We start from the raw sequence: 23,611 nt of genomic DNA, 5'->3' as shown, positions 1-23,611 counted from the left end.
CAGCGACAGCTTTGGCAGCAGGAGGTGTGATTGACTCCACACCTCCCGCTGCCACCACACAAGGCCGTTAGGAGCAGCTGTAAACCAAGTGGCTAAAATAAATTGCAGTCCGCTTGGATAACAACGTAACCCTACCAAGCCTCCTCACAATAAAAATAAATGCTCAACTACATACAACTCAACTCCGCTCAACTACATAGTCCGAAGGTAATAACAGTTTTGTACCTTGCTCTGATTTGATCACCATTGCCACTGTGAAGGCACGCCTGTTACCTTGGTGGCTGCGTATATCAGTCTTAAGTGGCCGACGGCTCATTGTCTCTCCTGCTCTCCTTGTCTTGTCACTCTAGCCGTTCTAACAAACTTCACTTGGCAGCCTTTTTGCAGTCTGGGCATAGTGTGTCCATGCTGCAGTAAAAAAATCCTTTTTTTGTCATTTTCCTAATTGTATGCAACAACGTTTTGAATGTGTTATGCACGTATTATAACAGCACTATTGCCGTAGTTGTTCACTTTTTTGTTGTTGCTGTTTCCTCTTTCCAAGCTGTAGTCTGTACACTGCAGAGTTTTTATTCATTGAACTGCATATTCGTGTGTGTGCTCAGGTGGAGTACTTGCCTCACTACGACACCATCATCAAATCTGGCATGTACGAGTATTATGCCTCGGAAGGCCAGAACCCACTGCGTGAGTTTTGAGACCTTTGTTCTATACCAGGGGCATCCTCCTGGAAGGCAGATTTTCATGAGCGGGGGTGGGAAACCAACGGCATTGCTTAGTTTCGTGTAATTGATAATGCAAGACTGGCAAGCGTCAGTGAGCTGTAATGCCCAGCTCCATTAGACACTCAAAATCCAGGTAGCCACACTGGGAGTGTGCGCACGAAGGCTCCCAAACCCCTCGGGGGCCCCTTTATTTGGTGCAGCTTAGCACATCATTGAGGCAATGTGTTTTCCCAGGAATAGCACTGCATCTTGTTTTTTCTTGTTCCTGTGTGGGTTTCCTATACTGTTGTTGGAATCACATTTCCCATTGCCATGAAGTAGAAGAGACACCGAGAGGACAGTCAGAGTGGAGCATGCATCTTTATTAACCAATTGAATGCACATGGATTACCGCTTCTGTAGTCTGAATAAATAAATGTGGCTGTTAATAAAGATGCTACAGTTTACATAGCACCTTTGATGCAGAGAGAAGAAATGCACTTGCTTCTTTTTTTTTTTTTTTTCCTTTATTACGTTTAGTTACTCGGGACTTACACTACTACACAGATATTAAAGCCTTACCGAAAGTTTTCCTTGCCTTAGATCTCCTAACTGGCCTCGACAGAGTTTTGAAGGCATGTTCATAATCAGAATAATCCCCAATTGGGTGATTATATGTGTCCCTGCTCTGGTGGGTTTATGTACTGTGTGCATTGCCAAATGTACCAGCAGCTTGACAGCACTTAACCCAGGCATTTTTCTTTCCCCTCTTCCAGCGTATGCATTTGCAGAGCTCATCGACAATTCCTTGGCAGCCACCAAGAACAACATTGGCAGCCGAAAAATCGAACTCAAGCTGGTGGGTCTCTTGGCAACTGTTTTGCCCGCTGAGCTTTTATTGCTGGCTATGCTTTAAAGGGACACTGAAGGCAAAACCGAAGTTGGTCTAAATAGATAGCCTAAATAGATAGCCTTGGTCTAAATAGATAGCTTTTTACCTTCTTGGCTTGCGCCGGGATGAAGTGTTTGTTCTCGATCGTCTGCTTTGAAACAGGCGATCGAGCGCATGCCGTGATGATTTCTTTCTATTTCTTGAACTATTTCTTGATTGTCTAGAAGTTGAATAAGGTGTGTACATCAAAATCAAACTAGGTCTTTTGATTCAGGGCATTGTGTGCTGCTGTGTTTCCACTATGGTGCGTACTTGGGTACATATGTTTGTTAGTAGTGGTTTGGGCACTCGTCATTTCTAAGAGCTCTATGCATACTTCTTGCAGATTGGCTAATAGGCGACTCGCTTTGAAAAACATTCAACAGATGGCACAATAAGTGTTACCATATTGTGACGGAAAAAATTTAGCGTTGCACGCTGTTACAAGCTAAACTAACAGATGGCCCATGTTCTTAAGCCGAGTGCATCGAAGCAACTGAAACCTGACTATCCATAATGAGAAGAATGCAAATCAAAAGAGCACCCCTCTCGTCGTTCTTGCTGTGGTTGCGCTGTCCACTAGAAGTTTTCTAGGTAAAGTAAAAGGCCGCCCGGCACATTTATATTGTTTAGTCACCATCTCGTGTCTCGTGCGGCACCAAGGTTGACGCACAGAGAGTGGCAGGTAACGGAAGCGTGGGGCGGGCAAGTTGTTTTGTCGTATGCTCAGAGCACGCCACCAGTTGCTCCTGCGGCCGCGATGGTTCGCTCGGTAGGTTTTAGTTTTCCTGCTAGACCACACCGCTGTCTCACTTGCTTCTGGCAACCATTGGCGCCACGTGAAACGTCATGAAATGGCACGAGGAATGAGATGCGTTTTTCAATTGCTAATCTCTTGGCAATTAAAGCATGTTTGGCCTCCAAATAAATGCTGAGAGGGCTTTTAGAAGTTGAACTTTTGTCTGAGGCCAACGTGCTATTTGCCTTCAGTGTCCTTTTGATGAACGTGTGTGTACCGAAGCGAACACATGAGCCCCAATTTGTGCCCCAATTTGTGGCTCTAAAATGTTAGAGCTGAGAGTTTTAGTGTTGCAGTTGTGGATAAAATTTGTGTGTGCCACTAAGAGCTTGTTTTATTGGAAGTGTCAGAGGCAAGGAATACCTAAACCACCGTTGGCGTATGTCATACAAGTGTGAAAACATTCGGTGTACGAATTTGAAACTGTTAGTGCATACGTCGGGGGCAGGTTCTGTGCTTTAAGCTTTGGGGAGGTGGTGGCTAAGAACTGGGTGCTAGCACTGGCTACATCTAGGGCAATCTTCTCGTTCATTCTGCTGTGGCCTTGCTCTGAGCACTAATTTATGACTACACCCAAACTCCAGCCACTTGGGGTGCCCGTTGTCAGTAGCGCATAACCGGAGGTTTTGCCTAGGCAATAGTGGTGGAGAGGGAGCAGGGGGTCACTGTTGAGTGAGGCAAAGGAGTGGCTCAAATGCATGCATCTTGCTGTGGTGCGTTCTCGCCCGATTGTTCTGCGAGTGAGGATGAAATGGTGCAGCGTCACAATGGCCGCCGAACTTGTGAGCAGTGGTGGTAGTAAGCTAACAAAACAAAGAGCGGCATTTTTTCCCCCCAGTTCCTTCTACATTTGCACAATACTCAGTTTCGTAACAGGAATATTTATCCAAGTTACCCAAAGAGAAGCGAATGTGCACCAAGGCTGCCTAAAAAGTTTGCCCTCTAGTGCAGGCTGCGACATTGGCAGGATTGTGCAGGTGGTGGTGTGGCTGCCCGTGCAGGGTGTCTCTGGTGTGATTGCCCCTCGTCTCCCCCCCCTTCCCGCAGTTCCTGGACGACAGCACGCAGATGGAGCGGAGCACCATTCTGGTCATGGACAACGGCTGCGGCATGACCTCGTGGCAGCTCAACAACTGGGCCATCTACCGGCTCTCCAAGTTCATTCGCAAGGACAAGACCATCCACAATGTGTGAGCAGCACCAGCTGGAGGGAAAAGGCCCTTCTGAAGGGGCAGCATTTGTACTTGTCTCGTCATTGGGCTTTCACTTGGGTGGAGTGGGTGTTGGCTCTTCAAAGTATGCAGTTTACTAGCTTTAATCCAGTATACTAAGTGTTATTACTAAATCTGTCATTTTTGGCACGGTATTCTTTTTTTGAAGCTGTTTATTACTCAACGTAGGTCAGCCTTAGCCTCTTTATTGAAATGTTAAATGTTGTGTACCAGTAAATATCTTGGCTACCTCTGTGAGGGGTGCTGCAAAACGAACAAATGGCAAAGCAAAAGGTAATAAAGAGTAAGCAGAAAGTGAGGTTATAAACAGAGTAAAAAATAGAAGAAATAGTTTCTTCCCTGCCAATTTTATTCAACCATACAAAATACTTGAAAAGGCAAGCTTGTTTGTTAAAGGCAAAAGTATTGGTCAAAACTTAACAAAAAAAAAGTTCCTGTATTTTTGCAGCCGCCCCATTCCATAGGGGCGATTTCCCGTGCAAGCCGGGTAAACTTCGCAAGCGTTGTAGTCTCACACTAGGGCCGTGCGCCAGGCCGGGGAGTCGCTTGTACCTATTTTACTGGTAGATGCCCGGCGCCACCAAGGCACACGAATGCACATGGTGCCTTCCACAGCCACGGTGGACGCTCAACTCGCAACCGCCTGTGGCAGGACATGCCGCCAGACTCCTTCACCCCCGGCAATGGCGCAGCGCGGCATGATGGCCGGGGGCCCCGCCAGATGGACAAGGGTCAGGGGCCCCTTGCAAGGGTAAAGGCAGCTTTCGAGGTGTGGATTCCCCTTTCAAGGGTCCTCACTTGACTAGGGACGCCTGTACCCATTAAAGAAACCGGTGGGTGCCCAGCGGTACCAGGATCCGCATACGAGGCGAGTGCTGTACCTCTGAGCCATCGCTGCGGTTAAAAGTTACGACCCCTTCCACCGGGGCATTTCCCGACAAAGTCGGGTAACTTCCCAAGCACGAAATCAAGCTGCAAGCATTTGTTCCACCGTCAAGACAAGCTGCGGTACGGGGACGCTTGTACCCTTTAAAGAAACCGGTGGGTATTCGGCGGCCCAGGATTCGAACCTGGTACTTCCCGCTTACGATACGAGTGTTTTACCACTCGTATCGTAACGGGCATGGAAATTGACAGAAGTCTGCGAACCAGTACAGTCTGCAGCTTGGGAAGAAAGTGATACATTCATTATACATAGTTGTGTCTTCTTGCTGATGTAGCAGTCCTCTCGTATGCTAGTAAATGTCTTTCATCCTTGTATAAACTTCCCGCTTACGATACGAGTGTTTTACCACTCATATCGTAACGGGCATGGAAATTGACAGAAGTCTGCGAACCAGTACAGTCTGCAGCTTGGGAAGAAAGTGATACATTCATTATGCATAGTTGTGTCTTCTTGCTGATGTAGCAGTCCTCTCGTATGCTAGTAAATGTCTTTCATCCTTGTATAATTTATACACGGCAGTAACAAAAAGGATAGGAATATTGGCAGTACTAGCCGCTTAGCCCTAGCAAGCTGGCTTTCGTTGTGGTTTAGCTGCGATTGAGTAGAATAGGCTTAGTTCAACGCAATGCAGGGGAGAGCTTTTCGTGCACGAATCCCATTCTGAGTTAACTGCCCAGTGCCATTGTTAGCAAAAACAGACAACATGGCAGATGCATTTTTATCCGGGAGATTCGGATGCGTTTGTGGATGGAATAAAAGAACAGAAAAAGTTCTTTGGGCAGTTAGCGACAACAAAAGCTTTTATTGCTTTCGCAATAAACGGCACATTGAGTGAAGAAAAAGGCTGGTGCCGTATTGTTTGTAGCAGCGAAACGGCGCCTAAATAATTTCCCATGGGCTGCGATGTGACTCATCAAGCACGCGTCAGTCAAGGCCGAACGCTCACAAATGAAGCAGAGCAAAGGAGAACAGTGCTGATGCTTCATCACAAAATCCATAAAGCTGGTGGGGCCAGTGCTGTGTGCAAAAGGAAGAGGGAGAGGGAGGATGAAAGAGGGTGGGTACACGCTAGCCTCATCCTGTGGCTCACTGGTTACAAGCAGGCCAGACCGCTCTACGGGGCAGTGTGCTGTGCAGAGAAATACGCTAAGCACACCCATTGAGCGGAACTGATATAGTGAGCAGAAATTTGGATGCAGAAAAATGTGAATGAGGAGACACAAATCTCGAGATGTGTTTCTGGAAGCATGAGGCATTGTTACGGCTTTGCTGCAGCCATCCACGTGCTGTCATTTTACTTCCTCCACGTCTTCTAGTTGCACCATTGCTTTCTCTCCTCTTCCCACTGCCATGAATTTTATGCATTCAGGTTCATGTCACCCCGGCAGATCTCCAACACCTCACTTGGCACTGCCCCAAATACACACGATATAGAAACTTCCAGCACCCACCTCCGATCCCTACAGCCGTTCCGACCCATACTCTCTCGGCAGCCGCACTCTGCTCGCTGTAGCTGATTTCGCATTAAAAAGTGGTCTCACAAATTCAGCGCAGCTTGCTACGACCTACCAAGCACTTGGGGCCATACACTTCCCCTGTAGATACCCGAAGTCTACAGTGAGCCCCTCTCGAGGCCTGTACTCAGCGCCCAACAACATGAACTCATCCCCCCTCTCCCCACATGGCCCAGAGCCTCCCCCTTTCTGAATAAAGGTCGTACATCAGCAATACGTTTCACTTATTCTTTTCAGTTTTTTATTTCAAACAGAGCACTGCATCTTCTTAGGAGTACAGTAGCAGTTTTTATGCATAGATCAGTTGGTAAATGCTGCACAGTTTGAAACTCACTCAGTAGTTGCTGGTGCATATGAAAGCTAAGCAGGTGTGTAATTGAGGCGCCTTGCCGATGGTTATATAGTAACAATAGGGCTAGGGTAAAAGAAAAGCCATTTCCTGAAGTGGTTAGCTGCTGTGGTAGCCTGAAGAGCTGTCTCTTTTTTCCTCTTCCTCTCCCTCTCAGGGACCAAGATGGCACCCTCACTGCGCCTCCCCACAAGCCCCGGTTCCTCAACAGTGAGATATCCTACTTCGGTGCTGGCGGGAAGCAGGCCATTTTCTTCATTGGCAACTCCACCAGGGTGAGCTGGCACTCCTTCCTACATGGGCCTGGTCCCCCAAATGCTCTTTTGCTCCTAATGAGCTGAAAGGGAAGTGTAAAAGGGCAGTGTACCTTGTTTCACCATTTGCGGCCCCAACTCTTTAATATCTGGCCATCCGCTCTAGGAAGGTGCAAGCTGGATTTGTGTCAATTTGTTATGCATGTCATCATCATCGTCATCATTGTCGGCCTGTTTATCGAGAGAGTAACGGGATCGATTTTCAGGTGCGTGGAACATCTGTAGGGCCTCCGAGTGAAAAAACACGAACAGTGTGTCACATTAGTGCCAGGCCCGCAAATCCTGTGCAAACACTACAACAAATTGCCAACAAGGAGCAAAGATCTCTGGCGTAGGAGCAGCAGATATTTCCAACTGTCCTTTAAAATGACTACATGCACAAACTGCTACAGCTCGCCTCACAACCAGATCTCCTCGAAACCAAGTTTCCATTTGAATCACTTGAACAGGCGCATACCAAAAATATTCCACTGACACGCTGCTTAAATTTATGTTGTTAAAAACAGGGAGATAATCAGTCTTTGTAATGCATAGCGATAAGCAGGCGTGCACAACAAAACCCAAAGAAAGTTCTACAATCCTTGTTAGAAGAGGTATATCACTGCTTGAACTCCTGGTAGCCTGAATTGTGCTGCACTGGGTGCCAATTTACAATCTGTAAAACTGTATTTTCAGAAAGGCTTTGTTGTACAATTCAAACCGAGTACGCCAGTAGTGATAAATTACACATGACTATTTGTGAGAATCTTGCTTGTTTTAACTTCAGGCACTTGTCTCAATGCCAGTACTGCTGTGAAGTTCGTTTTGCGCTTGTATTGTGTGCATGCTCCATGGTGGAAAGCCATTTATTGAGCTGGACACTTCCATGAGCAGCTTCAGCACCAGCAGCTTTCACATGAAAGAAAAACTTTCGTGTGTTCCCTGGTGACGTGTGCGGCACCAGCATTCAAAATGCGGCGCTTGTCTTTTCTTGTGCTCGTGTTCAGATGATCACCAAGCCAAAAGATTCCAAGGACGTCCATGAACTCGTCATCTCCAAGGAAGAGTTTGAGCGGCGGGAGAAGGAAAAAGGCCTCATCTACTCGGGCAACATCTTGAACAGGAAGGCACGTTTGCATTCTTTCATTGTGCTCGAATCAGGGGAACGAGGTGGAGCCTTTCGGTACATGCTCCAGGGAACCATGCAGAAAACCAAAACAAAAAATTTTGTGCGTGTGGATTACTCCAGTTGTCCACCTGCATGCTTCTGAAGTTGCTTGTGCTGGCAACACTTGGCCATCCTTCGTTGTTGTGGTGAAAATGTCCTCTCGGGTCGGTTGAAGCCCAGAGGCTTTGTTGTAACGAAACTGTGCCAGCACTTGCCTCGAGAGTGAGGTTGTTTCCCACGGGCCTTGTGCCTTGTGCTCTGCCCTGTGTGCGCAGCCGGGCGATGCGAGCCACGTGAGCGTGGAAGAGGAGGGCCTGCGGCAGGTCATCCTGGAGGAGGTGGACAAGGAGCAGTTCACCTGCGTGGTCATCTGGGGCATCTCGAGCGAGCACGTGCACTTCCTCAAGCACAACTTCAGCACCTGGTGCTCCCAGCTGGCGTCAGTGGGCTCCTCCCTTCCTTCTCGGCTGTTGTCGGGGGGCCTCCTGTACGCGGGACGTGCTGTTTGGGCAACTGTCCCGCACTCTGAAGGGGTGGCTCGTGCAACAGTCCCCTTGCATGCCTTCTCTTGTGAAAGAATTGAAGCGCTAGGACAATGGGACAAGCGACTCAACACACACAAGGCGCTACTTCCATCAGTTTTATTAGCAGACGAATACACACATATATACATGAGCACTGGCCCACGCCATAGTAGTATAATTTTACACGTCACACTCGATTAAAAAAATCACACTCTTTCTTTGATAAGGCGACATATGCAGTGCTGTCGCTTTGCACTATGACGAGGGCCAGTGTTCATTCGTCTGCTAATAAAACTGTTGGAAGTAGCGCCTTGTGTGTGTTGACTCGCTTGTCCCATTGTCCTAGTGCTTCAATTCTTTGTCCTGTTCTACCAACAGGCCCAAACCAGCACCCTCGTGAAGTATATTTCTCTTGTCAGTTTTCTGTGGGGTTCAGTTCAGTTGTATTTACCCACGGCAGGCATGAGGTGGTGCATGCAAACAGCTGCCTACTTAAAGCAGCTTGGTATAATGTCCCTGGCAGCAATTATGGCACGTGTGTAGTTTTAAAATGCTGCATGTGGGCAACATGGTTGGACTCGTGGGGATTTTGAGCAGCAGCCGCACACGAGCACTCCTGTGAGATGTCCACGTGGATGGCGTCCCCTTGTCTCGTGCCACTCTCTCAGCTTGCCCACGCCAGGCTAGTGGAATGTGTGGGCTCTGCAGAAGAGCATCCCCTGTTGCTGTTGGATGAAATGCTCACAACCGAGGCTTGTGAAGGGCTGCATACAGCAAGGGAGATGTGCTTCATGGGAAAACGGGGAAGTAGCAGACTGTACTCCATGGAACATGTTTGGAGAACTGTTGTAAAGTGAGCTGGGGAAGCGTACATTGAGGGAAGCTTTTATCGCATCCAGTAAAAATAAAACCACACTATTGCCATAAATTTAAACAGTCACTTGAAGAAAATGTGTATTTTCTCTTTCTTTTTCCCTTTTATTTTCATTTTTTTCTGAGGCCGCACTATCAGTTTAAAACAAGATATTTTGTTTGGGACAGCTTTTTGCTTTTAATTGAAAGAAGTTAACAGGCAAATTTAAATTTTCTACATTAGCGCAACATTGTAATTGCATCAGTTTATTGTTTTTTTTTTTTTACTTATAAAAAACAATTCTTGCGTTTGCTTTTTTGGAGAGCCTGACTATTACTTTTGATAGACTTTTTTTTCTTCTACAGTGCAGTTTTTGCAGTGGATGCAATTTCTCGTGTGGCATTCCTTATTTGGCAAATATCTCATTTGTGTTCTCATCCCTTTGTAGGCACATCTACCACTACTACTTGCACGGTCCTAATGGAAATGTTGCACCCGATAAGACGAGTACCCGTGCCCCATCTCCATACCGACACATCGACATTGAGGTACGCGCTTCATTGGTCAACTCTGTTGCTCAGTTTGCACCAAACTGTTTTGTTGCGTCAATGCCCTTTGCTTCGGGGATCAGAAACCACTGATGTCACCATGCCTGACCAGGGGTCTCTGAGTGTGTTCGCCGCAAAGCAGTTCTCAGTGGAACAAATTGAAATTGCGCTGCCGTTTTTAATGTGAAAGCATCACTCGGCTGTGTTGGCAAGCTGGTGTCCACAAAAGGTGCGTCTGAAAAGCAGGTGGCCTCTCCCATTGGAACTAACACCGGTGTAAATACCTGCCACACCATCACAAGGCACACGCTGCATGCCATTGGTGGTGCAAGCATCAGAGAACACAACGCATGGCCCCTACAAAGGGAGTGTGCTCTTGCTTGCAGTCTCAGTTGGCCTTCAGTTTCTGTGGAGCCAACGTCGCAGCAGCATTCAATGTCGAAATTGTCGGCTGAGTTGATATCGTAACAAGACTCATTGAACTTGTCCAGAAGAAATGCTTTGGTGTTCTAACCTCGCAAGGATTTCCTTAGTGCTACTCTGCAGATTTCGCGGTGGCTCAGTGGCTTAGGTGTTGCGCTGCTGAGCACGAGGTCGCGGGTTCGATTCCCGGCCACGGCGGCCGCTTTTCTGATGGAAGCGAAAAGCAAAAACGCCCGTGTGTACGAGATTTCGGTGACGTTAAAGATCCCCAGGTGGTCAAAATTAATCCGGAGCCCTCCACTACGGCGCACCTCATCGCCTGCGTTGTGTCGGCATGTTATTAAACCCTACAATCAATCAATTACTCTGCAGATTTTTTTCTTCCCGATATTTTGTAGACTCCCATATGAAGATTTACCAGTAAATCACTGTCTCACAGTCAGCCTGTATAGGTGCTTCAGACATGGCAAAAATAAAAAAAAGAAAGTAGGGTTTGTAGCGTTGGTACTGTCTCTCTCACTGTAGCCATTATGCTCCACTTGATGGGCAGCAGCTGGTGCGCGGATGTGAGGCTGGCCAACTGCTCCTTGCGGGGGTCGCTAACCCGGTCCCCCCGAAACCAGGTGAGCCTGATCATGAAGAGCGGGCACCACAAGGTGGCCAACCTGCGGGACATTGACACCGACCCCGAGACGCTGCTCATCCGGTCCACCTCGGACGTGTTTGACTTCAAGGCCACCGTGGACGGCACCCGGGTGGTCGAGGGGCAGCTGCGCTACCACCCCTTCCTCTACGACCACGAGACCTTCCCTCCCGAGCAGGCCGACCTCAAGGGTACCACAGGCAGGCTTCGGGCTCTCTCTGGCCAGGAACAATGGGGGGAAGGGGGGGGGGGGGGGGGGTGTTGTGTCCATGTTTTCTGCAAAGTGAAAAATACGGGCCTGTTGGGTGTGGGTGACCACTGCTTTGCCACGTGCTCCTCCTGAGGTGCTCCAGTCAGAGCCTCGGTAGTCTACCTTTGTTACAATGGACCCACCTAATCCTGGAAGAAATGTCTACTGTATCCGGAGTGTATACTGCCCAAACAAGGGGTGCAAACACCAAGTGGGAACTGCGGCCACTATTGCATATAAATGCTGCAGCCACATTCTTTTTCTGCGCACCTGCAGCATTTATTCACAACGTGCACGCAGGGAATGTAACTGCCTAATGCAGTTTTCGAAGCTTAGCACCCGCGCTTGATGAAGGCCTAGCACGCGGCCGAGCGCTTAGAGACACTCTAAGCTGAGCAAAAAAAAAAAAAAAAAAAGAGCAGAGTGTGATTAGGTGCAATCGCTAACCAACTGTAAAAATCAGTCATGGCCAGCAGAATTAGCGAAGGGCCTCTGAAGCATTTCGCTTCATGCCATCGTAGTACTGCCCAAAACCCATTCATCAAATCATTCAGATCGCCGCTTGACATATCGTTTTTTCCCCCTCCCAGGGCGGCTTCTGTATTTTTTTAGTCACTGCGTTCTGGTCACCAGAACAGCTGATGTAAAATCTGAGTAATGTGATGAAGTACTGCTAGGAAGCTTAAAGTACTTTCAGCATTGTACAGCTTAAAGTACAGCATTGCTACCTGTACTTTCAGTTACAGGTAGCAATGTTGTAGGGCTTCAACTGCCATTGAAATTTGGATGGAGCATGGCAGATTCCAGAAACCATTCAGAGTACTATGTCTTTTGAGTGGAATGGTGTTCATTTCGAATGCGTTTTGGCACGCCAGTGGAGCATGGGCATAAAGGAACCGGGAGTGTCGAGCATCAAAATGTGACGGGAAATGCAGGGGCGTGTTGAAAGAGCGAATGTTTGCCAAAAGTGGTGGTGGCCAGAGCGGCCGGCCCATGGCTCGCCTTGCTGTGTGCAGCGAACCAGGACAACAACGAGGACGAGGATGAAGGGCTGAGCAACGGGCTGAAGCCGGCACGCGGCCAGCGGCCCATCTTTGAGTGCTTCTGGAACGGCCGGCTCATTCCCTACACCACCATCGAGGAGTTTGACTGGTGCAGCGCCCCCAAGAAGGCCCGCAGCATCCCCCTGGAGTGCTTCAACAGGTGCGCTCCGTTGCTCTCTCTCCTTTCGGGGGCACAGGCTGGGAGGAGCAACCGCTGCTGCCTGTCCCAATTGTGCTGTTCAGGTGCGCCTGTTCAAGGGTTTGGATGAGTATTCGCAGGGACACAAGTCACACCCCTCCAGTATCACCATGACCTGCCCAGAGGGAAAACAGAAATGACAGGCACACCCTCAAGCCCTCACCCAAGTTGAGCGGGTTAAAGAGCAGTGCATGGTTTGCAAGCTTCCACGTATGAACACACCCATTGCATGTCATATCTAAAAAAAAAAGGGAATTGCACATTTTCTGCAGTACTTTTGTGCAGTGCTGTAGCTCGTCACATGTTACCAGCATAGCTCGGCAAAACTGGATGCCACTCACTCACACTCACTCAAAAAAATACTAAAGCACTCACTCGCACTCACGCTCGCCACTTTGCCCTCACCACTCGCTCTCACTCACACTCACGCTCGCCACTCCGCTCTCGCTACTCGCACTCACTCGCGCTCACGCTCTCCACTTGTGCCCAGCACTCGCACACCCTCGCGCTCACGTTTGCCCCTCCGCCCTCACCACTTGCACTCACTCGCGCTCACGCTCACCACTCGTGGTGAGCCCCACTCACGAGTGCGAGGGCACTCACCACTCGCAAGTAGTGAGCCCCGCTCGCCACTCGCGAGCAGCGGGTGCACTCGTGCGATGTGCGGTGCTTACCGCTGTGAGCGCCGACCCTCGAGCTGTTCTTCGCAGGAGCCGCTCGCTTTGGTGGACCACCACAGTGAGCGGCTCCTGCGAAGAATAGCCAACACGAGTAGAAGCTCGAGGGTCGGCACTCACAGCGGTAGAGTGGAACTCGCACTCGCGAGTGGTGAGTGGGGCTTACCGCGAGTGGAACTCGCACTCGCTAGTGTTGAGTGGGGCTTGCCGCGAGTAGTACTCGCACTCACGAGTGGCAAGTGGGGTTTGCCGCGAGTGGCACTCGCACTCATTCGCACTCGCACTCACCAGCCCACATTGATGGCGAGGCCGACTCACCACTCACTCATGAGTGGTGAGGGGGGGTTGTGTGAGTGCACTCGTGAGTGAGTTTGCCGACCTATGGTTACCAGTACTGATGGTTTTGTTGATCATATGCTTTCTATATCCATTCGCATATTTTATCTAAATGTATATGCTTCTCAGCACTTTTTTATGCATGTTTTAGAGTGCCCTTTACTGTATAATTGCTCGTAATATTATAAAAAATCTATTTTTGTTTCGGCATTACTTCAGCCATTGCAAAGCTGTCCACCATGTTGGCTGGTTGTATGCATTACATGTAGCTGCAAGTGTTGTCACAGAAAAATAAAATAGTTTATGTACTAACAATAATAAAACTGAGCTCGTTGGCGAAAGGGCATAGTAGTGTAAAAGTGCAGAGCAAAACAGTCAAGATGGAAAACTGGGGAAAGCGGCCACTCACACACACAGTCTGGCAAGTGCATTTCTGTTGGGAAAAGTGGCTATGTGTCGTTCCAGCTACACACACACAGCAGATATCAGCCAAGGTGAAGGGAAAATAACTCGTATAAGACTTGTTGAAAGCAGTGTAACAATCGCGCTGCTGCCTAGATGTTGCTGCAAGAAGTCGAGCACTTTGCTCAGTTTTCACATGTTCTCAAACTGGTGCCTGTGAGGGTCTCCTTGGGAGGGCAGTGCAGGTGCGTAAATTTCCCCGTTCCTACCCCGTCAAACAGTGCCGGGCGCGCTTTTGTCGAGCACATTGGGGGGCACCAAGTGGGCAGTTGCGGAATGCCTGGTGGCCACTGGTGCAGGATCTCGGGCGTGCTGTGGACGGACGATGCGTTCCAAGTGAGCACCAACAAGCTCACCTTCATGGACCTGGAGAACAAGCTGAGAGAGAAGAACAACACCATCTTTGCCCGGGTCATCAACAACCAGGCACGTGGCACCGCTTTTTCTTTTGCCATTGGTTGTTTATCCGTGAGAGTGGGGCTCATGAGCGATGCTGCTAAGTCATTCGGGACTAACACAGCTCCCGCGGTGGCTCAGTGGCTAAGGCGTTGCGCTGCTGAGCACGAGGTCGCGGGTTCGATTCCCGGCCGCGGCGGCCGCTTTTCTGATGGAGGCGAAAAGCAAAAACGCCCGTGTGTACGAGATTTCGGCGCACGTTAAAGATCCCCAGGTGGTCAAAATTAATCCGGAGCCCTCCACTACGGCGCGCCTCATCACCTGCATTGCGTCGGCGCGTTAAACCCTACAATCAATCAATCAACTAACACAGCTCCAGCACAACACTGCAGTGACGCACTCTCGCTCCACTGCTCCTGGGGGGCTTCCCGAACTTTGCACATTATTCCTCCAGATAAGGGACGTATGTGTACGCAGATGCACACGCGTGCACCCATGCGCATGCTTATGGACTCTGTGAATGATCCCGGCATTCATCGTGTCTTTGCTGCTGTGGGTGCACAAGCCACTTTTGGAGCCCTGGCAGCTTGCGGTGACTTGGACAAAAAAACAAAATGGCCACTTATTTCATCTTGGGCCTGCATTGAATATGTTCCTGAATTTTTAACTCTTTCGGGACCACTCCATAGGCTATCGATCACATATGATCGATGGTTTCGCGAGCCTGCAGAATACAAATTTTCGCTCGATGGAGCACCTAGCGACATCTAGGAGATAGCTTGAAAACTGGAGTTTTCTCTTTTGTGAAGTTTCTTTTTTTATCGCCAGGCGGCAACGTGTCAGATATTTTATTCTGACGGGTAGTGGTTTCGAACGTAAACAAACATGGCGTCATACTCGTGCGAGCGCGATAAGAAATCCGCCTCGTCTCGGCTCGCATATCTTCGCCTTCTACTGTGGATTTTAACGATGAGAGTGGCAGTGAAGAGTCGAAATGTGACTTTAGAGATCGGATTTCAGCTCGAGTGAGGATTCGGGTGTCGATCAGCCTGGAACATCAAATCACGCTCAAAGGTGGGTGTTGGTTTCGGTTTCAATTGGCTCTGGAGTAGGTATGTGCGCTCGAACTATGTTCTGGCTGGTTTATATTTATTCGCTAGGGTGTTAACTACCTATGGTGGTGATCTCCTGCCGCCAGCGCAGAAACGGATCAAGTTTTCGCCGAGACAAGAGCTCGGCGTGTACCTGGGCAACGACGTTGCCATGGCCCTAGTGCCAAAGCGATCACACGCAAAAGAAAAAAACAGTTACACCTAGCTGCATCAAACTTTTTCAATGAAGAAACAAAGCATTGTGTTAGATTTTGTATATCCTGAAATAATTTTATTCTTTTTTAATATATTTATATTTACGCTTTTTTCTATCTTTTTCTGCATTTTTTTACGAAGTTCTTAGTTTCAGATTTTTCCATGGTTCTATCGTCAGTGTTGAAGTAAAACTTGGTATTGTATGTAAAATAACATATAATTAGCTGCATTTTGGTATATGCTAAGGCAGGATGGAGCCTTTGCTTTATGTAAAAAAAATTTGTACTGAGACCTCCCTTTTTCATCACTTTTTCCGGCGGTCCCGGAAGAGTTAATGAACCTTCGCTTTGTTGGGGGGGGAATGCTCACAATATCTTGGTGAAACTTCACATATTCAGTGTCGTTTGCAGTGCACCTACCAAATTTCATTGCTATGTGCCAAAAAGCTAGAAATATTTCTATTGGAAGCCACCTCCCCCATTGTGCAGTGGGTGTATCATTTGTATTCTATATATTTGCCAAGATAGAAGTGATGTGAAGTTCCTTATTTCCCCCCCCCCCCCCCCTTTTTTTTTTTTAATAGGCAGGCCGAGGTGCATTTGAGTATTGCAGTAGTCTATTTGGGGTTGTAATTAGGGTTGCCACCTGCCCGGTTTTGGACTGGCCCGACCAGTTTTTTAAACAGCGGGCCAGTTGCCGGTTCATACTTAAAACTGGCCGTCATTGGCCGGTTTTTCGGCCCTTGTGCCTTGATTATGTCCGTTGTGGCGTTTTATAAGCGTCAGTTCAAACTAAGATAAATATTTGGCGACATGCTGCGCAAAGATACGGGAGCAGACAAAATACACGGGCGAGCTCGCTGCCTGAGATGGAGGGGGACCTAAGGGAGGAAGAATACAACGAAATGTGGCCGCCACGGTCAGCAATTGCGGTTACTTTTAAGTGAAGCACATACAGAGCAATAACCGAGCTCTCAATCACTTTCAGTACAAACATCATGTTGATTTCTCTCTAAGAAAACGCTACAATAAATGGCACGGCATGTCAAAAACATGGAACTTCTTTTCAACACAAATTAAACATTCTATATACCATGCCCTCCCCTCGAAAGGCCCTTTTTTTTTTCTTTTTTTTTTCTTTTTTTTTCGGGGAAAGGTGGCAACTCTAGCTGTAATGTTCAAATATTTCTACTTGAGCATAAATGGAGATGTATTTTTTAAGACGTGGCTTGTTTTTCATGCAACTGCTGGGCAGAAATATTTAGTTCACACGGGCCTTATGCCATAAGCACTGGAAACAAGAGGGCTTGGTTGTTTGGCAAGGTCCCGGGGAATATTTGGTGGAAGGAAAAGCTAAAGCACTTTTTCAAGGTTCACACACTTCTGGTGATGCGTTGTGCAAGTGTGTTCCTTTGTATTGCGCCCACTGAGAGATGATGTGGAGGCAAATGGTTTTGTCATGCCCACACTTTTCAGGACATGCTGATTCCTTTTGCCAAGTGCGAAGCTAAACCACTGGTAAACAAACTTGATCTCAACAAGGAAAATACTAAGCACTGCGAATGAAGGTCTAAAAATCTCTGGGTTGGCTCTCTTGTGAGTTAAACCTGCGCCCCCCCTCGCGCGTGCAGGCGGTGCGTGCGAGCATCGAGAAGCATTTCCTGGAGTGGCTGCAGACGTGCCACGAGCGGAGCGACAAGCAGATCCTGTTCCAGTCGTATGTGGAGAGTGTCAGCCGCAGGGACACACAGAAGTACAAGCAGTTCCCCTGGGCCGTCTTCAACGCCATCGAGTGGGACGGCCGACACTACAAGAAGGGACAGCTGGTGAGGCAGCTTCGCCGCGCGCGCTCTATGGCTCACAGCTGCTACGGATAGCTGGCGGTCGAGTGCCTTTGTGGCGCTTCAAGTTGTGGCCCAGATTAGGGGACAATTGTTGCATTTCAGGTGCGCACGCAGCGAACCAACCCGATCATCATTGGCACCATCCGCAAGTTCCTGCTGTTCGGGGATTACCAGGACAGCGTCTGTGCCACGGGGGGAGAGTTCGAGATCCAGCAGGTGAGTCCTACGGGAACAAGAAGTACTCAGCATACCAATAGGGACGTTCTCAGTGCGCCTGCCAAGCTTCATTGCTATGCACTAAGAATAAAAATGTCACTGTCAGTACCTCCCCTCCAGAGTTAAGAGAAAAGTGTACGCTGCATGGAGTTCTTGATAGGTGCGTAAAACTGGTTCAGAGTGCAGTCAGGTTTGTCGCATTCAGATTACCGTACTTTCGTGCGTATAACCCACTCCTGTATATAACCCGCACCTCCACTTTCACTCCACGAATAAATAAAATAAATATCCTCGCCTATTGCCCGCTTATTTTATACACGGTCAGGGGTGATCCAGCTGCGCCATTTGCGCCATTTTGCTACAATTGTACTCTCCTGCGCCCTGCTGCGCCCAGTGGTGTTTTACTTGCGCCAAATGCTCCGAACCGTTGAACCCGGTCTTTCGGCCGAGAGTTGTCCCCTCAAACCAGCTGAAGCGAGAGACGATCATTCTGCCGCTAACCAGCACGATGGTTCCCTAGGCTGGCAACTTGGAGGAAGCGGTGCGCTCGATTATTCGGTTGCCCCAGCCGAGCTCTGCTCATGGAGCAGCCACAGTGCAGCAATAGTGCAGCCACGGTGCCGCTTCGGAGCAGAGATGGTGATTCGGCAAGTCGGCATGCATACACTCCGGTGGCGTGGACCGCAACGGAGTGGTTTCCCGCACTGCTGCAAACAAGCATAATGGCATTACTTCATGTGTATCGCTTGTAGAAAACTAGCGATTGACGTTCGGCCACTCGTGACAAGATGCACAAACGAGGGTCTCTTCTTTTCTGCGCTCCCGGCGAATCGTTTTATTACTGTGCGGCCTTATATTTAGGGCTACTGCAGTCGAGTAGCGCTAGCCAAAACTGCATCAGCGTAAGTTTAAACAACGTGCCGTTTGGGATTTTCGCAGCGGGTATCTCTTTGTTTTTGTTTTTTGTTCTTTTTTTTTTCATTCCACGTGACGGTATTGAAAATAAAGCCCCTTCATATTGCTCTTATCCACCGCCTGAGTGGCCGGGAATGTGGTGATGATGTCGGCAATGAAAAGCGGCTCAGGTGGAATTTGGAAGAAAAGGGGATCTCATGCCGTGCGTTGCTGAAAAGGGCTGAAAACATTATTTCATCAGGGCAGGCTTTATTAGCAGAAGGCAACTCTGCCTTTAGCCACACCCTCTCCGAGCTGAATGAACTTAATAACAAGGCAAGCAAGAAGCAATAGTATGGTGTGATGTGTGTGAAGTGCAATATTTTCTGTCTAAATATTGTCGAGCCGGACCCTTTGAGCTGGATGAACTGAACGAAACGGCAACAAACAACAAATCAGTGCAATATGTTTGAGATAGTGAAATAATTTTATTGTAAATAAAATGGGCCCCTTTTTTGGTATCAGTAAGTTTTTGTAATGATTACTTGGTGTTTTTTTTTTAAGTTAAAGAAACGCTTGTCATCTGCTTCACTTGCAGCGGTGTCTAAAGGCTGTGGGGGCACACATTTTTGGTGCTTTAGTTACCAGCTTCAGAGTACAACTGTGGGGAAGTAATTAGCGTTGCCTGAATAGTTGCCAGCCTTCTTTATCTCCAGATAAATGAAGCTGCAACATAAGTTTTGTGCTGCTCCCAAGCTGCTCCAAAATCAAGCTCTGATACAATAGTGCTCCAAAATAACATTTTTTCAGCTCCAAAAATTGCTCCAATAGTTCGAATGGCTGGATCACCCCTGTGTAACACGAAAGGCTGGACCAAAGCTACTCAAGCAACATGGCACTTTTGTTGATTCAAAAAAACTTGCCTATATTTTGCGTATTGAATACATTTTCTCCACGGCCTAAGCCACAATCACTCATTGTCACTGCTCTCGCTTGGGCCACAGATGTCATTGTCATACAACACAATATCTTCAGTTCCGTCCATGCTGTTTGTAATGCAGCATTTCTTAAAGCTTTTGCGAATCACCTTGCCTTGAATTACCTTTCATGCCTTGACGATGCGCTCACAGAACAGTGCAATATCAGGCCTACGGTTGTGGCCTGTCCATTTAGCGTAAAGACGTTTGATGTGTGCTTTGAATGGTCTATTCAATGAAACACAATAATTATACAGCAAAAAGGTACAAGTTAGAAACCTTTCACAATAAATTAAGCATCTAAAAATAGAATAGTTGGGCAGCAGAAGCCACCACCTAATTTCAAACAAAATTCAACTCGTACCTACCATCATAGTATGGAGCTGTGTTTTCATGGCGTTTTCGAACATTGGCACTCATGCTCTTGAACGGTGCTTTCCTTTACGGAAAACTCTAGCTGACTTGCCCGATATTTTTTCTCAGGTTATGTTGTTGAGCTGTGTGTCAAAAATGAGAGCACTATCAGTGAGATAAATGGGGCTTGGTCGCTGTTGCTGCCGGGGCTTCACAGCTCAACGCATTTTGCCGTGAAGCTGTACCAAAGGACATACCTCGCATATAATCCACACCTCGACTTTACCCCTGAAATTTTCGCATTTATGGTGCGAGGTGTGGGTTATAAGCGCGAAAATACGGTATTCAACTTGAGCATTCCTACTATGCGTTAGTATAAAGGCTGTACATTTTTTTCATCGGTTCTTAGGAACCAAGGTCCCTGTATGACGAAGTGAAGATTTTCCCGCTGGCAAAACTGGACCGCAAAGTGACAGACAGCCAGCTGCAGAAGATCATTGAGGAGGAAGAAGGCAGGTGAGTGCTGACTGGGGATTTCATTGCAATCCGTGCACACACTTGACACGTGCGCACAGTTTTGGGAACCCAGCTTGCGTGCAAGAAGAGAAAAAATGCCGATTGGCTCCTCGTGTAGTTTCCCCCTGCGGAGGGACAGCCACTGAATGCTGATGGTTTCTTTCCAGGCTGCCATCGAAGCTATACGTGACGTGGCCCGAAGGCGATCAGCTCCATCCCAACGAGAAGCGACCTGCTGGCAAGGCCATAGGTGTGTGTTGTTCGATGGTTTCGTGCCCCCCGCCCCTTTCCCAGGGTGTTGCTCGCATGCAAACGAAGGTTGGCCAGACATTTGGCAACCTGGGAAGGAGGGAGCCTTGTCAATGAAAGCGGGCCGGTTGTGTGGGGCAGGTGACATCAAGGTGGAGATCCAGAACAAGAGGGGCGAGAACGTGAGCAAGCTGCCCGGCTACCAGAACAAGCGCCTCTCTGTGGAGATGAAGATTGTCTGGCACTGTAAGCACCCATGGGGCCTTCCCCCCTTTCCCCAGGATGATGACTTGTGCCCGTGCTTATGGTCTTTGTTTGCCCCTGGCGCTGCGTTTTCAACAGCGGCTTCAGGTGACCAGGTGGTGGCCCAATACGTCTCACCACACAACAAGAACTGGGGCTACTGGTTCCGCAAAATGGGTGAGCTGGGGTTCCCCCGAATTTCTTCCCCAGCTTCGTGACCCTGTGCTGGGACTTTATCATGGATGCCAGTGATACCAGTGTGCTATTGTGTTGTCACAAGTGGATGCTTAGCGCTTGACACAAAGCTCCCCATGGTGTTTTGGCAGAGAACATCCAGAACCTTGGTGCCCACACGCTGACCCTGCAAGCCATGCTGAGCGACTCCAGCACGGCCATGACATCGGGCAAGGAGCTGCCTTCATTCAGGATCCGCTTCACTGTCACAGGTGGGAGCCTTTTACTCATTCGCCTGCAGGGCGACGCGCTTCCTGTCAGAGCTCCTGGGTGCAACACTGCGTACAAAGGCAGTTCTGACAGAAGCCAAGCCTGGTAGTGACGGCTTATGTAAGGCCTAGCCGGCGTTAACACAATAGCACCACAGGGTTTGCTGCTTCAGAATAGGGGCTCGTAATGGGGAAATGTCAACTGAGCAGTGCAATAGCCACTCTTACAATTCAGCACACAGCATGCTTTTCTGCAAATGGAGTGCAAGTGTGCGCTTGAATTTTGTTTGCTTTGACCTGTTTTACTTGTGCTCTGATCGGGAACCAAGCAGCCTGCCAAAGGAAACCCGAAGTGGCTGAGTTGCCAAGAGGTTGTGCGGCCAAGTCAAGGGTAGCAGTCTTGATCCCATGCATGTGTGGTTCAGTGGGGAGCCTTGTTAGCACATGGCATCAGGGTGAGTGGGCATTGTAAACTCCATCTTGGACATGGTGCTTTTCGATCACTCCACTGCAGAGGCCTCACCAGACAAATTCAACGTGGGCTACCTGGAAGGGCCGTTCCGTGTTGGGACACCATTCCAGATCCCACTTGACTTCCTGGACAAGTTTGGCAATGCAACCAAGCCATCACCAGACCTCAAGCCAGAGCTGAGGGCAAAGCAAGTTTCTTGGCCTTGCTTTTCTACGTTGCCTTTTTTATTTATGGCCCCACTTGGACTTACACTGTATATTTAAAGTTTCCTGTTACCGGGTAAATCTCGATTTTCCCATTAGCCCCGCCCCCCTGAAGTGAACTTTCAAGAACAGGGCCCCAAAATGTGTTTATGGGGTCCTATTCTCAACTTTGTGAATTCTCCATGAATTTGCGATCTTGACCGGAAGCACTTTTTGATTGGTCCTTACTCCCGTAGTCACAAACCTACCTGAAGTATCACTTCTGCCCTCTGACACTTTTCGGTGCCTTAAGTATTTCAAGAACTGAACCTTTGCTGAAAGGGCACCTTTTGGCGAACTTATCAGCCCGAAACCTAAGCGCTACCAGAGTTTTTCAATGCTTTTCTGGTCACGAAACTCCGGTCGAAGTTTCATTCAGGGACAAAAGCTGCCACTAGGGTCGCCCCTGTCAATGAGAAGGGTGCGCCAACCTTCCGTGGTGCTTTCTGGCCAGCCGTTTCTCCATCGGCAACACACTGCCTACGTTCTTCTGCTCTTCATTTCCACCGGTAAAAACGCGAGCAAACTATGCACATTTTTGTGTCAGTTACTGTCGCGTAGCTTAGCTGCGAGATAGAGGCAAGGCCACGCGTGTTACGGAGGCATGTTGCGGTGTTCGGTAATTGTGACAGGCACGGCTACGTTTTCGCTGCGGGAGGGAGGACATTTGGCACCTTCGGTTTTGGCTAGCCTTTGATTTGTCGCTTAGATTGTACAAGCTAACTATCGCGTGAATTAAAGTGGTATACAGCCACGGGTGGCCTGCTGCGCTGAGCAAATAGGTATAGAAACCCAGCCTCTTAGCATGTTGGTTTAGCGCTGCATCTGCGTTACTTATAGGTAAGCAATACAATAATAGTAATCTACAGTTGCAAATTGAGCACACGCAGCAAAAAAAAAAACGCTAAAGAAATGAAAGCAACATAATGGGTGCACAGTGTTGAGAGGTGGGGGGGTAGACATTACAGCCTTGGGTGACTGCTACGCTGAGCGCATAGGTAGGGTGTCTAACAGATAAAAGCGTACATGCAGAGCGCCTTCCGCCCACCCACCCAAAGGTCAAGTTAAAAAAGAACTTGCAGGCACAGCTGCCAGGCTTTTCAGAAGTCGAAATAACTGATTGGATTATCAAAATGTGGCCACTGCAGATTTTGGGTGCACAACACAGATGACAGGAAGCTTCCAAACGTGTGCAAAATTCTCTGACAAGCACCCCCAACGTCCCCTGTCGAAACCATCTGGGCTCCGGCGCACGCGGCCTGGAGGGGAATGAAGTTGCCCACAGTATGGCTTGACATCCGAGCCGGGCCCAGCTCACTCCCCTACCATGGCGCCAGATCTGCTGGAGACCAGATGATCACGTACTATGAGATTACCACCCATTACTGCCTCTCTCGCCGTGTCTACCCCCTGGCGCAGTCACAACTCACCATCCATCAAGAACACACATGGCGTCTTTTACCAACAGACACATTTCCCAGTCCCGCTAAATTGCACCTAATTCAGCTAGCCCTATACCTTTCACCTCACTGTACTGCCTGCCAGTCTCTCGGCACCCTTCAGCT

General features: G+C 48.6%; 1 protein-coding gene across 2 annotated transcripts in view; it reads left to right on the top strand.

Moving 5' to 3' along the window:
• The window catches only part of LOC144153701 (structural maintenance of chromosomes flexible hinge domain-containing protein 1-like), a 79,726-nt gene that overhangs the window by 4,583 nt on the left and 51,532 nt on the right, over window positions 1-23,611 (top strand). Inside the window, exons 4-21 of one of the 2 annotated variants that reach the window (XM_077685382.1) lie at window positions 606-687; window positions 1,481-1,563; window positions 3,482-3,624; window positions 6,633-6,750; window positions 7,776-7,895; window positions 8,212-8,375; window positions 9,762-9,861; window positions 10,908-11,118; window positions 12,194-12,380; window positions 14,194-14,320; window positions 17,228-17,422; window positions 17,543-17,656; window positions 20,291-20,397; window positions 20,565-20,647; window positions 20,788-20,892; window positions 20,989-21,066; window positions 21,216-21,335; window positions 21,847-21,991. In XM_077685382.1, coding sequence (XP_077541508.1) covers window positions 606-687; window positions 1,481-1,563; window positions 3,482-3,624; window positions 6,633-6,750; window positions 7,776-7,895; window positions 8,212-8,375; window positions 9,762-9,861; window positions 10,908-11,118; window positions 12,194-12,380; window positions 14,194-14,320; window positions 17,228-17,422; window positions 17,543-17,656; window positions 20,291-20,397; window positions 20,565-20,647; window positions 20,788-20,892; window positions 20,989-21,066; window positions 21,216-21,335; window positions 21,847-21,991 — 2,282 coding nt within the window. Of the gene's footprint in view, window positions 1-605; window positions 688-1,480; window positions 1,564-3,481; window positions 3,625-6,632; window positions 6,751-7,775; window positions 7,896-8,211; window positions 8,376-9,761; window positions 9,862-10,907; window positions 11,128-12,193; window positions 12,381-14,193; window positions 14,321-17,227; window positions 17,423-17,542; window positions 17,657-20,290; window positions 20,398-20,564; window positions 20,648-20,787; window positions 20,893-20,988; window positions 21,067-21,215; window positions 21,336-21,846; window positions 21,992-23,611 lie in introns of both variants that reach the window. The other variant, XM_077685381.1, reaches the window with a different exon arrangement.

The sequence above is a fragment of the Haemaphysalis longicornis genome, unplaced genomic scaffold (assembly GCF_048455015.1).
Source record: "Haemaphysalis longicornis isolate Haplotype H1 unplaced genomic scaffold, Haemaphysalis longicornis Haplotype H1 scaffold_9, whole genome shotgun sequence".
Classification (NCBI taxonomy): domain Eukaryota; kingdom Metazoa; phylum Arthropoda; class Arachnida; order Ixodida; family Ixodidae; genus Haemaphysalis; species Haemaphysalis longicornis.
The sequence above is the reverse complement of the archived record's forward strand: the minus strand, read 5'-3'. Positions and strand labels throughout refer to the sequence as shown.